Genomic DNA, 18,043 nt, shown 5'->3' with positions numbered 1-18,043 from the left:
TAAAATTTTCATTCCCAATTATTTCTAAGCTCTGGGCTCAAGCCTCTCATTTTAAACAGGAGTTATCAGGAGTTATCCCCACCCTGTGTCTCTGTCCTGCCTCTCTCTTTCTCTCTAGAATCAACATTTTGAAAAAAATGTCTACATATTACTTCCTTCACTTCTTCACTTTCCCATCCTCCTTTCTACATTCCCCTTTCTCCTTTCTACCAATTCTTGCTTCTCCCTCCATTACTGCATTGAAGTGGTGCTTACGAAAGTCACCTTGACCTTCATTTTTCTAAATCCAATGAATATTTTTAGTCTTCATTTTACTTTGTTGATCCTACCCTCCTTGCAAGAACTTATAAATCCTGGTCAGAGTTAAAATATAAAATCACAAAGAAAATTATTTTAGATTATTACATTCATAAAAAGCCTTGTGAATAAGAGGACTTCCAAGAAGAATCAGCAAAATGAAACTGGTGATACGTCAGCTAGCTCTGTCTGGTTCCCTAAGATGCTGTCTGATCATGTGAGTTAGTATAAAACAAATTTGAACAAGTAATCTGAAAGTTCACCTAATCTCTCTATACCTCTCTACACTGGACTTACAAAGTAAGTATTTGATGTGGTGCCAAGTAATTTTAGATTGTTTCATTTCATACTTTGTAAAACTTAAGTCTAAAAAGATACTCAGAAATACTAGAGTTGTTAAACTGAGAATATTTAAAGATATTCACATGTGAATTATTCATGTGATCTGGAAGTCCTATGCTGTGCTACTCAACTGAGTCATAGTCATAGCTGAGGTTCTTAGAAGAGAAGGAGGTAGTCCAATACAGCTGATAGGTGGGCACCAGACTCTGGAAACATCCCATGTTCTGCTATAAGAATGTTTTTTTACCTTTCTGCTATTATACACCTTGTAGGATTCAAGGCACTGGCTCAATTTTATCTTGGTAATAGGAAACCGCAACACCAGGGGCAGCTTCTTCCCAAAACATTTTTCTTCCCTTGTCAGTTGAGTAGGGATTCTGATCTTAGATTAAACTTTTGGCCTCTATGAAGTGGCAACTTGATCCAATAGAGTATTGCATTTAGAATACAACTGATTCTAGTTCTCTCACCTGCTGAATAATCTCAGGCAATTTATTTAACTTCTTGAAGATTTAGTTTACAGTGACACTTCTGAGGATTAAAGAAGTTAGAGAAAATATATATGAGCATCTGCCACATGATGGTCACTCAATATGTTTTGTTCAAACTAAACCAAAATTCACACCAAGTTGTGAAGTTTATATATAGATTAAATATCTGGATCAACGTTTCCTTTCCTTAGTACAGTTAATTATTTATGTTATTTTCTGTTCAACTTTTAAAATGATATGGGAAGATAATCTGTTCACAGTTTGGATTTAAACTCTGGAAAGTTATTTGGAATATATATATTTTGGCCAGGCATATTTCTATTTGTAGTTTACTTTAAGATTGTCCTGAAAAATGGCTGAATTTGGCACTTTAAGACTTCATGTCAGGGAAGTTAACAGAATAGGTCAATTTACTGAAAGGTGTTGATTAGGACAGTGTAGAGAAATAGGAAGCTACCTTTGCTAGTGTAGAAGTGCCCCATGTGTTAAATTACCCATGTTCTGAATCTGTGGTGACTAATTTGGATTTGGACTCAATTTATCAGACCAAACCAGACTAACCTCAGACCAAAGTTATACTGGTTTGCTGGGCCTCATTTGGAAGAAATTTGAGGAGTGGGGCATTTTAATGCATCAGTAAAAAGACAGCTTCTCAGGTCCACTTGGGACGTAGCTGCCATTCTTTAGTTCTTTGAGCTCAGACTCTATTACTGATCACGACGCAGGGTGTTATTTGCTTGTCCCAAATCTTTTTAAAGAGTAAAACAAGAGGAAATTGACTTAATTTGAAACAGGAGAAACTTTGATTAGACACAGCAAAGATGATGAAGCACTAGAAATAGGCTGTCAAGGGAGAATGTGAAGTCTGTCCAGTTAACATTAGTAACAGCTAAATAACCAACTTTCTAAAATAGTTTGTTAGAAACCTGCCTAAAATGGAAGTAGATGATCTCTTAAGACTCTTTTTTACCTCTAGATTTTGATTTCCGAGTATTCTTGGCATGGCTATGATCAAAAAAATACAGAAAGAGTGGGAATATTTGTAGCTTAAGGCGATTTATCTTTAAGAAAGCAAACTTCTTGCACTCAAGACAAACATCATGGAATAATACCAAGAAAAATTAGATGCCTTGCAAACCTTAGGGAAATATGCCCTCTGCAGTAAAGTATTCTTTCCCCAAATTATAGAAATGTTACATTAGTGATGAAGTGTTTGATGTATTTAGGCCCAGGCCCTCAATTGGTGAATTGAAACAGATATCTGTTCATAGTACTCTTTGTACTGTAGAGGATTACATGTTTGGTGATGCAGTCTCTGTTGCCTCATCAGCAAATTGTTGCCTGTCTGACTAGGCTTTGCATGTAGCTTTGGGAGGCAGGGAATGGGGTAGCTGCAGAGAGGAGAACGGAGGCCAGGAGAGAGGACCCTAGCTTCCTCATCTTCCAAGGGAATTATACAGCAATTGATCATTGCCTTTTCTCTTCCAAGACTTGAAGATCATCAAGGGAAGATCAGAACCCTCTATACATAGAGAGCTTCTAAAAACCCAATTAGATTTTTATCCCTCAGTCCTTCCTCAGCTTTGTATGAAGTATTTGAGAACCTCAAATTCCTCCCCAATTAGTAAACAATTTCCTCCCCTGACATTACTGGGTTGTCAAACATTTAATACATGTTTATTAAGCACATAATGTGTTCCAGACAACTAAGGTTGACACTGGGAATAAAAAACAACACGAAGTCTCTAGAATATAAAAGTTTACAATCTAGACACCAGGATACTGTCGTCTAGACATGAACTGGCCTTTTAGGAGCAGTACTACTACATGGGCTGTCAATAGATATTCTGTACTAATGCATTGCACATTGTATCTACAGGATGTTTATGGAGAAGGGAATGTACCTAGGTTCTCTGGTAAAATACTGATGTCTGTTGCCTTCTAGCCAACCACAGGCCTACATGTGATTTGATACTAACACAGGTTTGTGTCACTAAGATTTTGAATGGCAGCTTTTTCTCTTTTAACTGTTAATTTTGATCATTGGCAAATTGTGTGTATTAAAATAATCTGGAATTATTTTAAACTACGAAAACAAGGTGCTATCTTCATTCTAGGATAGACACAATTATATTTAATAAGACTGGTATATTGAAGTGAGATAAACTAATGTAGGTTTACATGTAACCTCTAAGACATCAACTGTCATAGTTCCCTCAAAAATTACCAGGGGAAGCCTGTGTCAGACAGAAAAGGTGGATTTATTAATAATAAACGTCTAGCAAAGGAGAACACTTTTTAAAAATATCTTATAATATCTTTTTTTTTTTTTTTTTTTGTGGTATGCGGGCCTCTCACTGCTGTGGCCTCTCCTGCCGCGGAGCACAGGCTCCGGACTCGCAGGCTCAGCGGCCATGACTCACGGGCCCAGCCACTCCGCGGCATGTGGGATCTTCCTGGACCGGGGCACGAACCCGTGTCCCTTGCATCAGCAGGCGGACTCTCAACCACTGCGCCACCAGAGAAGCCGTAAAAATGTCTTATAATATCTTAAAAGGGAAGTTATAGAGAAAGTTTCATAGGGTTAGGATTAGCGTTAGCTTAAAACTCAGGTTATTTCAGGACAGGATTTCAAAACCATGAATGGGTAGGGATTGGTAAAATGGGTAGAAGGTTTTTACTTTTAATTGGCTTGCAGGTTGGTTATGGGCACAGAGCGGGGATTTTCAAGTGAGTTGTTGACAGAAACTTCTAAAATGTTCTTTCCAAAGCAGGTGGAGTTGGTTCTTGCTTGTTCTACAGTCTTGGCAAATTTTCATTTCTCAGATTTGTAAGTTTGATGTTAATTTCTCAATTCCATACAGTCAAATTGGGCTTCGTGAGATAAACCCAGTTGGTTTTAGTGGTTAGCCCTCTTATGGAGTTCATTTTTATATTGCATAAATCTGAAAGGCAGAAATTTAAGATATTTTTCTAGTTTATTAGAATTTACATGCATATATATATATATATATATATATATATATATATGCATGTGTGTGTATTCCCTACCAGTATTATGCATGTTACTTTATTGCTTTTTTAATTGTCAGCAGTTGGATTAAAAAAAAAAGCATGGTATGAACGAAAAGTCATGATTCCTTGCTTAAATAAATTTTATTTAGTTATATCTTTTACTCTGTGGACATGATATTTGAAATGATATTACACAGATGAGCCTCTTCAGTGCTTTAAACAGAGGTTGAAGAGACAATTGTACTTTGAGGTCTGGTTAGAAAATGCCATAGTCAAGACTAAAGGGCAACATTTGAGAGAGTACTATTGAGAAACAGGTAGTATGTGCATAAAAGTCAACTCTATTATGTATGTGTGTTTTATTATGTATTAGATAAATATAGATAATATATACATATCATTGGGAGAAGTATTTTCTAAGCTATAAAAGGCATCTTTTTAGCAGCTACTACCTTAATCTTAATGAGCAACTAAATTACTCTAGATCTGCTTTAATTTAGTATGAAGAATTGTATTAAATAAACCATATTACATTCTCAATTAGGGGGCAGCCACGTTAAAGGAGAAAGGAAAATCTGTTTTCCATCAGTTACGTTAGAACACAAAGCAGATCTATGTAGCTCTGTGTTACCCTGTAGTGTGTTAATCAGATACAAGGTGTGACGGAAGCCAGTGACAAAGAGTTTTCCTGATAGTGAACAGGCTCTGATAATAAGCTGGTTAAGGCTTCATAATGTTTCAGTGGTTTAGTAGTAAACAAAATGATATAGGACTTCAGAAAGGATGGCACATTCCATATAAAATCAAACCATAAGTCTTTCGTGACACTTTAGAATTTATGAAAACTAGTGCTTAAGGTCATAATGTCAGGAGCTGAGAAGAAAATAAAAGACAAAGCATGTGTACCTTTAAATACAAGACAAACTAGAGTCCCAAAGCAAGGATATCAGGGTGCACTCCTTGTGAAAAGAAGCATTTCAAAAATGAAGAAAAAACAACTATATTCCTAGAGTATTTCCACAATAGCTTGATAAATTTTGATGACATTTCTTGCCTGTGTTTGACCTATGACATCCCTGAATTCCCGTATCTATTTTCTGATACTGAGGGGGCAGTGATATAAGAGGGAAGTAGGGATTTGGGGGAGAGGGGTTAGAGGGAATTGGTTTTAATTGATATATGTTGAATTTATTAAATTTTGATACAATATTCATTTAGAATTGCTATGTAATTTTTAAAAGATGACCTCTGTATATTGCTATTATTCTGCAGTTTTGGGGGATAGTTATTTCAACAGCTTTATGAGGTAATGGTATTAATTATAGATTTGTATTTGAGGAATTTTAGAACTTGAATAAATCTTAGATTTGTTTCATTTTACAATTGAAGAATCTGAGACCAACAGATTTTAAAATACCTTTAGAAGGTTGCATATTTCTGTTAGTATCAGAACTAGAAGGAGAACCCAGGTCTCTTGGCCCTTATCCAATGTTCTTTGTATTATACCATACCACATTATTAGTGTCTATAAATTCAGACTCTGAGACACAAAGAAAGTATGACTTTGCCAGGGCTATTAAACTATACTCACTGAGCATAGATACAGAAGATAGCTGAGACTAGGGATTCCAGAATATGCTGGTCCACTGGGGTATGATAAAGCTTTCACTGGTTTTCACTAAAATGGAAAAGAGAGGGAAAAGAAAAAAGTGTGTGTGTGTGTGTGTGTGTGTGTGTGTGTGTGTGTGTGTGTGTGTGTGTGTGTGTGTGTGTGTGTGTGTGTGTGTGTGTGTGTGTGTGTGTGTGTGTGTGTGTGTGAAAGTGAGAGAGGAAAGAGAAGAGAGAGACCAGAACTGGGGAGGAGTTGTAAATGTAAAGTTAAAGTATTTTAGTGTTGGGAAGGTATATTTTTATTTTGAGATCATCTTTCTCACATTTTTAGTCTTAAAATGGCCTTTCTTTTATAAAACAATAATAGTAGGTGGAAGTTGATTGATTTACATTTAATATCAGTCCCACAGATTTACTTTTTTAAAAAAATTAATTTATGGGTTTCCCTGGTGACGCAGTGGTTGAGAGTCTGCCTGCCGATGCAGGGGACATGGGTTTGTGCCCTGGTCAGGGAAGATCCCACATGCCGCGGAGCGCCTGGGCCCGTGAGCCATGGCCACTGAGCCTGCGTGTCCGGAGCCTGTGCTCCACAACGGGAGAGGCCACAACAGTGAGAGGCCCACGTACCGCAAAAAATAATAAATAAATAAATATATTCATTTATTTATTTATTTATTTTTGGCTGCGTTGGGTCTTCATTGCTACACGCGGGCTTTCTCTGGTTGCGGTGAGCGGGGGCTACTCTTCGTTAAGGTGTGTGGGCTTCTCATTGCAGTGGCTTCTCTTGTTGCAGAGCACGGACTCTAGGCATGCAGACTTCAGCAGTTGTGGCACTCAGGCTCAGTAGTTGTGGCCCGTGGGCTCTAGAGCACAGGCTCAGTAGTTGTGGCACACGGGCTTAGCTGCTCCACGGCATGTGGGATCTTCCTGGACCAGGGTTCGAACCCATGTCCCCTGCATTGGCAGATGGATTCATTTTTTTTTTTTTTTTTTTTGCGCTACGTGGGCCTCTCACTGCTGTGGCCTCTCCCGCTGCGAAGCACAGGCTCCGGACGCACAGGCCCAGCAGCCACGGCTCACGGGCCCAGCCGCTCCGCAGCATGCGGGATCCTCCCGGACCGGGGCACGAACCCGTGTGCCCTGCATCGGCAGGCGGACTCTCAACCACTGCACCACCAGGGAAGCCCTGGCAGGTGGATTCTTAACCACTGCACCACCAGGGAAGTCCCAAGTCCCACAGATTTACTTTTGAACCTTTCTAAAATCTAAAATTCTTGGGACCACTGTCCTAACCTATTAATTCACTACGGTTGATAAATAGATCTTCAACATCCATAAGCTAAAATATTTAATTTTCAAGAAATATGGAACATAAAAATCAGTGTTTCAGAAACATAAAGATGAAAAATACAGCATCATATAGCAAAACTGTACTATCTTTTTTGATTCTAACCAATTTGCTATTAAGGAAAAAGAAATGAAAATATTTAAACAAATATTGCATTCCTCATAACATCCTTCATTCCAAGATGCTACATTTGGTAAATATTCGAATACCTGAGGCTGCATTATCACAAACTAGAGCAAACCTTTATGGCACAAGTATAATATCTTAATAATGTTTTATACTTAGCCTCTAAATTTAAAAATGCATATTTTAAAACATCCTCCAAAGTTAGCTGTTAATATTAGAATTAAGAAAGTCACTGAAAACTAGTATATACCAGTATTTATTGTGGTTCTAGCTAAGGTAAAGATATTAGGGTATTTTTCCTATAATTTTCAACTTTCAGTCAGGAAATAGTTTTATAATGGAAATAGTTTTATAATCATAAAACTCCAAATGTTTTCAAAAAGTCATAACTGCTTGAGACTTTAAGGCCTTGATACTGTTTGGTCAGGGTTTTTTGCCATTTTCTTTCCTATGATCTATAACAAAAAGCTCGCTGTATTTAATGAGTCTCAAGGCCATCTTTTGTGAAAACTCCACATGTCATTGTAGTGGATTCATTGTAGTAGGAATCTGTAATCATTGTTGGATCTTCTGCAGAACATAATTTTCTGTATCCTAAATGATTACTCAGCTTGGTATAGAATAACATATTCTGTTTCATATTTACTGAGGGAGAAACTTTTGTTTTTGTTTTTTTTCTGAAGAGCTGAGAAGACAACCATAGTTGTTATCCAGTAAACAATAATGTACATGTTACTCATTATGTTAGTCATAGAAAAGTAAGCCTGTTGTTTTATTGTACAAAAATACTTAAAATAAGAATAAAATTATCTTTAATAAAGAAAATAGTACAATCTATATCATTGTTACTGTACCTTTTGGCCTTATAATGTTAAGAGATGCCCTGGTTCTGTGGGTTTGCTCAGTCATAAACTGATATTAAAAAATAATCATAATAAAAGGAAGGCAAAAGCTTTAAAGGAATTCAGATCAGCATAAGGGTAGTCTTATTAAATCTGATGCTAACTCACTGCATTGGAATATCAGCTTTCCCAAGACACTAAGAAGTCAAGCTTTAGTGTCACAAGCTAGCCATGGAGTCTCATGGATGTTTTTGGTTTGTGTGTTTGGACTTCTGTCAAATATAGTGTAAATAGTCTTTAAACAAAAAAACTCAGGCTTGTGTGTGTAGGTTCATTAATAAGAACATTGCAATAAGTTTAAAGGGTAATAAGGCTTAAGTTAGAAAGGCTGTTGTTTGTGATGAAAACAGCTCATTTATTACACATTTCTACATTTATTAGATGTATTTTTATTATTAAACTAGAATAGTAAAATCTTACAAGAAGGGTAGAGATGATAACTCATAGAATAAGCGTGAATTTTCTTCTTTGTGCAGAGCATTACTTACTAGGCCAAATACATTTTTATGGATATGCAGTTTAAGGATTTATTTTATTTTTTTGGCCACACCATGCAGCATATGGGACCTTTGTTCCCTGACCAGGGATCGAACCTGCGCCCCCTGCATTGGAAGTGCAGAGTCTTAACCACTGGACCACCAGGGAAGGATTTACTTTTTTAAATTATACGTACCCCTGTAACGTTTCACAGATATTCACAAGAAGCAAGTTTTAGCCTTAGTGGAATAGCAAACCCCATATTTTACATGCTTTGGGTGCTTGATGATTTCAACTTCTGTTCTTACACTAGGAATCCACATGCTTGAACTTAAATTATAATAAAACATTCAAATCATATGTCTATCATCTTCCTTGGATACTTCTTCATTCAGATAATCAAATTTTAAATTTTTCTACCAAAATGAAGAGTTAGTTTTATACCTCTTGCCAAGTAAAACAAACTGCTATTCATGAAAGAAACAATACCACTCAAATTAGTTCCAGTATTTAATGTAGATCTAATAGGATATCTAGTATTATAAGGCATATTCTATTAAATATTGTGATTATAACAGTTGAATTAATGTTTATTATTTTAAGTAAAATGCAATAATATTTATGATAACTCTTTTATACAATTTAATTTTAAATAATTATATTAGGAAATAAACTGACAACTAATAGGAATTTTAATAGATAACCACTAGAAAGAATGAACGGTTAATAATTTGGTGGCAAAATTGCCATTAGCAGTACCATAGCCAAAAAATATCTTCTACTTCCACCAACCTAAGTTGAAAAGTAACATCTATATAGTTTCAGAGTTGTACAGTATAGAACACACAGTCTAACAGCTGACACTGCTAAGAGATATATTGATAATGTGAAACTTAAAATTTAACAAGAAAAATTTTGATAATAATGAATACCTTTATTATAAAATTTCATATGTATTCTTACATCCCAGAAATTTATTCTGTGATGACAGTTTTTGACTTCAGCCTTACTTGGCTTTGTATGAAAATTGCTCAGCATTCACCTAAAATATATATTTGGTCCACCTCTTAGTTGTCGTGATCATCCTAACTATTGGAGGACAGTAGTATTGCCTGGCACCTTACCAACTTAAAAAAAATATATAAACAAAAGTGTTAAAGAAAAGACAGAGGAATTTAAAACTAAGAACCCGGTGATTAGGATGACAAGAAATACCTGAAGCCTTTTTTTCCATCTAAGTCATCAGTGGTACTGTCCATTAATTAAGTGAATACACTTGTCAGAAGTAACCACAACCTGTGGAGCTAGATAGGTTCAGCTGTAACTTTTGTAATAATTTGCCTACTTGCCCTTCAAAAACACGCACCAATGAAGTTCTCTGTCAATAGATGCTACAGATACAATGAATAAGCCACAGTCTTGCTCCTCAAGAGTTCATGGTTAAAGCAGGAGATGTTTAAAGAAATAATTATGACCAAATAAGACATTATTATTTTGTGGTTGAAACAAAATTGAATTAAATTCTGCTATTTGTTTTTTGTAGTAAACCATTTCAGTTTTTAGGAGAAATTCTTTAATAGTGCATTTTTTTCCTACTGAAAAATTTTATCTAAACAAAAAGATACAGCGAAAGATGTAATTTTAATGCTCAACCACCTGTCATTAGTGCCACAGTAATTATAGCCACAAAACTCTTTGGAAGCTGAAGTCTGGTTGCTTACCTAAATTCTAGTAATACTTAGATAAAGAATTTGTGAAATTTGAACTTTTCCAGTTTTTGCCATTGCCAATGGCGATTGGTAATCCAAACAGAGATGTCTTAATATATGTAATAAATTGATTTTTATTGATTATCGTGTACAGTAGTTCTGAACAGGTACTTTTAATGTTTTCTCTGACCCAAACAAAGGCCCCAAAATTCTCTTCTTATAAGCTAAATGTACTGCTATCTGAGTGCCAAGGAAGTGCCTTCATAAGCTTACATAAAAATAATTGACTTTGTTTGCAATAGGAATATGATGAAGAATGGGCTAAGAAAATTCAGAGTGAAAAGTTTCGTTGGCATAACTCTCAGTGGCTGGAGATGGTAGAGAGTCGTCAGATGGATGAGAGTGAGCAGTACTTGTATGGTGATGATCGAATTGAGCCATACATCCATGAAGGAGACATTCTCGAGAGACCTGACCTTTTCTACAGCTCAGGTAAAATGATAACCAAAGCAAAAATAAGTCTGTGTGTGTGATATAAGTAGGGATTTTTGTCTGCCAACCTTGCTCATTCTCAAGCTTTGTAAGCACTTCTTTTAGTATATAAATGGCCTTCTGCTAATGATTTTAGACATAACATCAGTACACACACCAAGCAAACCTATTAACTCACCATTATTTTTTTCCAAGTTAGTCTTTGATGTGATCCCCATTAAAAAGGCTGTGTTTGATGTGATCCCCATTAAAAAGGCTGTGACCAGGAAAATTAATTGCTCTTAGTTTATTATTTTCTAGAATGTGTAACTTAAAATGACATCTTCAAGATTTCTGACTTCTGTTTGAAAATGTGATATTTTTCTCTATTCTGCATTTATTTAAATGTATAATTTACTAATTTATGTTTTCTTTTCCTGTGTGTTTCATTTTAACAGTCTCATTTTGCCATGGTTTTGCTTTATTTTCGAACTAGTAACCCCTGTTTGGTTCTCTGGTTGGGAAGATTTAGACACTTTATAGCAATAGTTTTTTCATTCTAAACTCTTGCTAGTATTTTCAAGGCAAAATTTAATTTTTACATAGATCTTACATACCCTTGTTGATTCTGCCATCCTGCCTTTTTCCAGGGATTTTGGTAAGTTTTTGCATATTCTCCCTTTTAATGTGTTGCACTGTTACCAGTATTAATTACTTCATTGAAGTAATTACTTCATTGAAGTCATTTAGTTGAAGAGACAAAAGAAGGGATTTCTAACTAAGATCTGTAGCAGGTTGCAAATAAAAAGCATTTAAAGTAATTGTATCTGAATTAATGGCTCACCTTTTTTTCCTACTATGTATTCATTCATATATTTTTCATAATTGTATGCTGTGCATATTGCCCATAAGGCTGCATTATTTTTATATTTGATATAGATACTTGAATCCTGGAAAATTGGTACTTTACTTTGAAAATTAAATAGATTTCTTCCTAACTGAACTTTACAGTAGTTATGAAATACTGCTTTGAGTTTCAAACCAGATGGAGTAGATGATTAATTTCAACCAACCAGAATTTCTTAATTTAATAATGGCAAGCAGCTGTTCCTTACCTAGTCAGATATTCATGAAGTAAAATGATGTAAAATATATATGATGTGAATTTTTTGATAATAGAAATCAGAATTTCTTGGAATCAGGTTTCTTGCTTTGAAAATTGATAGATAGCTACTTTTCAGTGTGAATCAATGAGCAGTTTCCAAAAACGAATAAAACTTGTAACCACCTCAGTATTTAACTTTGTTGTTTTAATACAATTAGAATTTCAGAACAGATTTCTAAAAAATTATACCACTTTTCCAAAATTAATTCATTTAAGTTGACCCCTTAAAATGAAAATCATAACATTTTTCTGTGAGATACAATTAAAATGTACAACCTATGCTTTTGTGAGAAATCTGAATTGTACACATTTTTATATATCTAAATTTAGAAACAGCCACAGCTGATGGAAAAATAAATAAATCTAAGCATTCGAGGGGTGAAATGTTATCTTTAGATAGCCTCATGGTTGTTTTTTTATACCTATAGCCTGATGATATGGTACACACTTGACAGCAGAGATTACATTGCTATGAGTTTAAAGATAAAATTCTCATATCAAGCCACCTGTACTTTTTTAGTTTATTATTTTACCTACTTTATTTTTCATGAATAGTTCATCAACTAAGTGAGTCTCTGTGGTGTTTTTGATATGTGTCATGGAAATCTCGACAATGCTAGTCTCTTGTCTTTTACTGTGTGCAGTTGTATCTTCAGAAACATCAGATAAATTTGTAACACTGCAGATTTGTTGGGATGCTTTAGCAATCTTACTTAAGTCTCTGGCTCTCCATGAAACTTTAGGCAGCTTCTGATAAAAGCAACTGTAGTAGTTTTTCAACCACAGAGTTTAAGCTAAATGGCCAGTGATACCCTGGTCTTATCTTTTATTTAAAAATGAAATAGCATTTGCTACTTCCTGGTCATTAGTATTGCCCTCTATGCTTTCCAACTGTTAGACATGTCAAAATGTATCTGTTTCTTTCTTGCTATTATTTTTAAAAAAGGACCCTCATTCTGTTATCTGAAATAGGAATCTACTTATACATCTCCTTATAGTTACATTATTTTTTTTTTCTTAGTCTAAAATAATTGTGATTGCAGTTACTGACTAATTTCCTTTTCTATCATGAAAATGATGCTGTTTGCTGTAGTACTTTTTACCCACAGAGGAAGTATATTGTAATTTATAAAGCTGTATTGCTACTACACATTTCTAAATTATTTGTTACTTTTTTGCTGTTGTTCTTCATTCATTGTGATGAATCTTATCCTTAGCATTTATTATGTAACTATATTACAGAATATGAAGCTTAAAATCGTTTATTTCTGTCTCAGGATCATTGTAAAACCATAATTTTCATTTACCTATGTGTTTATGTGATGTATCTTATCAGGTGTAGCCAAATAAGTTATGATTTATCTATTTTAGTCATTTCTTTTTCTCATTTTCTTCACTCTTTATATCTGTTTCCTCCCACACAGTCATGATTTCACTTTTAGCTAGTTCACCAAAGAGCCTAATACTACGTTTTCATTTGACTTTTAGAAATAAAGTTTACTTCAGTAACAATATATAAGAAGATACTGAGTTTTTGTATTTGTTTACTTTTATTTATTCAATATGTATAAGCCAGTTTTTTTAACTGAGTTTCAGAAATCAGAAAGTTGATAAATTATCTAAGCTGGCAGTAAATTTGCTTTGATTTCGTTCTTGTTCCAATACATACCCCATTTTACTCATAACCACATTTATCATCATTACTTAGAGCACCTCAAGAAGGTGTGTTATATAACTATGGTCTAAAAGGTTTCATGTAATTTAATAACCTAAATGTATATAATGCTCTACAATTTACAAAGTGCTCTGGTGTATATCCTCTCTGTCTTCTATTTGTTCTCTGGGCATTTAAATGTTACATGAAATTCTTTGATTCCTTGTTGCTGTCTTTGAAACAGTAAGGTTAGAGTAGGAGCTTAAGAAGGACACTCCTAGATTTATCTGAATACATGATTACAACCAAAAATACATGATTCCTTTTCAGTATTTCTATAAAAATTAATTTTGGTTACAGAATGCTGAGAAACAGTTAATTCCAAAGAAGTTGAAGTACTTGAGTTGATGATTTAAGATATAATTTAACTTCTATACTTCATTATAGTGAAGAATGATTGCTCATATTACAGAGTTACCTAAATTTTGTCAAGTCATTAAAGGGCAGTGTAGAAGCTGTAGTTTACCAAATGATTAGGATTATTAAAAATTAAGTTCAGAAATATAAGTTTACTCTTTATTCACATAATATCAGGCTTATTGTATTACTAAACTTACTGTATTCTAGGTTTACAAAATTTCTTAAACTAGTTGTATTCTGGGTTTATAAAATTTCTGGCTGAATCTTTAAATTCAAATTTTTTCTGGTTTCATCTCTATTTGATGAGATCCCCGTTTGTAGTTCCCTGTATTCCATTTATCCTTCTTACTCATTTTTCCCTTTGAAGACAATGAGAGCTTTGAATCAAAATGAAGATGTTGAGAATTTGACAACAGTTTTTCATTTAAGTTCTTCCTCACCTGATTCACTTCACTAGATCGTGTTTCATGTAATATTAACTTTTAATGTATAATTCAGGTATGTTTATTTGGTTGTATTTATATGAGTGTTATATTTCTGAGTGTTAGAATCTTTTATGCTGCTGGCATGCTGAATATCTTTGTATTCATTTTCAAAGTGTGGTATACATTTTATTTTGGCATTACTTAGCTTTGTTCCTCTAAAATTGGCAGATTTCTTAACTCCTGATCCTAAATTATTTGGTTTTAATTTAACAGAGAAACTTGTTGATTTTTGTGGTCTTCACCTTGTTAATTTTAGCCAAACTTTCACAGTCTTAGATCCATAGAAAATTAATTTTTTTAGCCGCTTAACTCTCAATCTGTGGTGTCTTGGCATTCCCATAATTTCATTTTTTGTAACTTTTTTTGTGTTTAGCTGGACTTTTGGTTTATAGAATTTTTAACTTTTAGAGGACACAGAAACTGGACTAAATATTACATACTTTTTAGCTACCTCTTAAGTATTTTAAATTTACTAAAGTAATAAGGTAAATACCAGAGGTATTATTAACAATTCAACAATTAAATAATAATGCAAGTCTTTAGTATATGGTATGTAACAAATGGATATATGTAACAAATGAGTAGTACAGTACAGGAGTCTTATGGAAATACCAATTATTTTTACCTATTCATTTCCCAACTCTATTAATTTTTACCATCTATTCGATTTTTAATACCCTTACTCCTAAACAGATTTTATCATTTAATTCCCAGCTGTCTATCAATACTCAAATCAGTTACACCTCTGCCTCCCTCCCTTCCCAAGTAGGATTTTCTAACCTCTACAGAACACAGTAATCCTTCTGTAGCTTTTTCAGCCTCCAGCGTTCATTTAGTAGGTATATCCCTTCCTGTTGTGTATCATTTATTAATGAAATGTATTATTTAATTGCATCTTAAGTGTCTATTTGTATTTCACTTAACCTGAAATTCCTGAAAACAGAAATGATGTATTCTAAGTTTTTCCACAGGACCTAGCAAAGTATTATTGCATGTGGTAGGTGTAAAATGATTGTCTGGTGACTGAATAATTTGCTTACTGTGTGCCAAATTTATAAACTATGTTGTGGATACCACCTAGCCAACAAGTGACCTAGAGGTCACTTACCAACCCAGAGTACTTTCAGAAAAGGAAACTTTAAAAGGCTTCAGAGCTTTTCAAATAGTAATTACAAAAGCCATATACTAAAATATATTTGTTCTATGCATAAAACAGCCCTGAGGCCATCACTTGGATCTTTTTTCCTCAGATTCTTCTTATTCTTAACTTACTCATAATTCTATCAAAAATAGGTCATCTGGATTCTTAGATTGGAGCGAATGAGAAAGTAGTATCACTCTAAAATCAGCAAGAAGTAATAATAAAGACTTAGATTTAGGAAAAGGAGCACTTTATAAGCAAAGAAAAAGTACTCGAAAAGCATAGTAGTGTAGCCACATAGCATAGGTAGTCAAATATATCTAATAACCTAGGGCGTTACTACATAATAATTGATGTTTATAATGAAGACTGAGTTATCAAGAAGTTTTAAAATTATATTCAGTATACTTTTTAAAAACACAGGAAATATAAAATGTATTTTCAAGGATTTCTAACCCAAGTTTGTGTGTTTGTTTTAAGGTTTGACACTTAAAGTGTCAAGCATTGCTTATATAAAAATTCACTTATTTGAAATGTATAATTCCCTAATCATACTATGCAGATGAAGCTGTCTGGGTATAAAATGTCGGACATACTAGAGTGTTGGTCTTTACCGAAACCATGCTATTTAATGTCTCTTCTATTTCCTTACTCATTCTGTTTCTTAGCCTGGAAGGTTTATTGTCCCTCCCTATCCTACCTCATCCCTTAACTTTTGTTGTCTTCTCCACAAAACTGGAAGCCCCTTGAAGGCAGAGATTTTCTTATTCATCTCTCTAATAAAATAGTACTACCACATAGTAGATGCTCAATAAATGTCCAATCATTGTAAAAGAACACTTAAGTATGTATGGTCTTCTGTTCATACTCGCAGAGAGAATTGAATATCATGCTAACATTTTTCTTCCGGATTAAATATACAGGTTATTTTCTATTGTGTTACTTGATAGAACAGTTTCCTTTTTATTCCCTGCAAAGATGTTTCACTAGTTACTATTTTCTTTCATCCTAGATGGATTAGTTGCCTCTGAAGGAGCCATGAGTCCAGATTTCTTCAATGATTATCACCTTCAAAATGGAGATGTAGCTGGGCAGCATTCATTTCCTGGCAGGTAAACAGTCTTCCAAGAAAAATCTAATATATGCTGTTCCCCTTGTTTTTGAAAAGCTAAAATTTTCTTCACTTCCCATTTTTCTTTTTCCATTAAAGAGTAAAAAAAAAAAGAATCCTGAATATTTTCAAGAACATACTCATTTGATTTTAAATTAACTTATGAAGTCACATTTTGTATGTAAAAAAATGAAGATCACAGTTCTAAAAAAAAATGTGTGTGTGTGTGTGTGTGTGTGTGTGTATATATATATATATATATGGGGTGTGTGTGTGTGTGTGTGTGTGTGTGTGTATATGCTTCCTCACTTTGGAAAATACAGGCTGTCTATTGAAATAGACAGTACTTTTGCCAAATTAATGACCCAGATTGTTTCGTAAGTGTTTTCCAAAGCCAATAAAATATAAAATAAGAACACAATACATGTATTTTTTTTAAACTTTGTTCTTTTTTTTTTTAACATCTTTATTGGAGTATACTTGCTTTACAATGGTGTCTTAGTTTCTGCTTTATAACAAAGTGAATCAGCTATACATACACATACATCCCCATATCTCCTCCCTCTTGCGTCACCCTCCCTATCCCACCCCTCTAGGTGGTCACAAAGCACCGAGCTGATCTCCCAGTGCTATGCAGCTGCTTCCCACTAGCTATTTAGTCTACATTTGGTAGTGTACATATGTCCATGCCACTCTCTCAGTTCGTCCCAGCTTACCCTTCCCCCTCCCCGTGTCCTCAAGTCCATTCTGTAGTACGTCTGCATCTTTATTCCTGTCCTGCCCCTAGGTTCTTGAGAACCTTTTTTTTTTCTTCTTTTTTTAGATTCCATATATATGTCTTAGCATACAGTATTTGTTTTTCTCTTTCTGATTTACTTCACTCTGTATGACAGACTCTAGGTCCATCCACCTCACTGCAAATAACTCAATTTCATTTCCTTTTATGGCTGAGTAATATTCCATTGTATATATGTGCCACATCTTCTTTATGCATGCATCTGTCAATGGGCACTTAGGTTGCTTCCATGTCCTGGCTATTGTAAATAGTGCTGCAATGAACATTGTGGTACATGACTCTTTTTGAATTATGGTTTTCTCAGGGTATATGCCCAGTAGTGGGATTGCTGGGTCATATGGTAGTTCTATTTTTAGTTTTCTAAGGAACCTCCATACTGTTCTCCATAGTGGCTGTATCAATTTACATTCCCATCAACAGTGCAAGAGGGTTCCCTTTTCTCTACACCCTCTTCAGCATTTATTGTTACAATACATGTATTT

General features: G+C 34.4%; 1 protein-coding gene and 1 non-coding gene across 3 annotated transcripts in view; one reads left to right on the top strand and one right to left on the bottom strand.

The window, feature by feature from the left end:
• The window catches only part of KIFAP3 (kinesin associated protein 3), a 157,365-nt gene that overhangs the window by 109,129 nt on the left and 30,193 nt on the right, over positions 1-18,043 (top strand). For both annotated transcript variants that reach the window (XM_060033763.1, XM_060033758.1), the window contains exons 18-19: positions 10,621-10,810; positions 16,667-16,766. In XM_060033763.1, coding sequence (XP_059889746.1) covers positions 10,621-10,810; positions 16,667-16,766 — 290 coding nt within the window. The remainder of the gene's footprint in view (positions 1-10,620; positions 10,811-16,666; positions 16,767-18,043) is intronic.
• Positions 8,705-8,777, bottom strand: TRNAG-UCC (transfer RNA glycine (anticodon UCC)). Its single transcript has one exon. It is a non-coding gene; the product is annotated as a tRNA-Gly (tRNA).

This window comes from Delphinus delphis, chromosome 1, assembly GCF_949987515.2.
Source record: "Delphinus delphis chromosome 1, mDelDel1.2, whole genome shotgun sequence".
Taxonomy (NCBI): Eukaryota; Metazoa; Chordata; class Mammalia; order Artiodactyla; family Delphinidae; genus Delphinus; species Delphinus delphis.
This window is presented reverse-complemented; position numbering and strand designations above follow the sequence as displayed.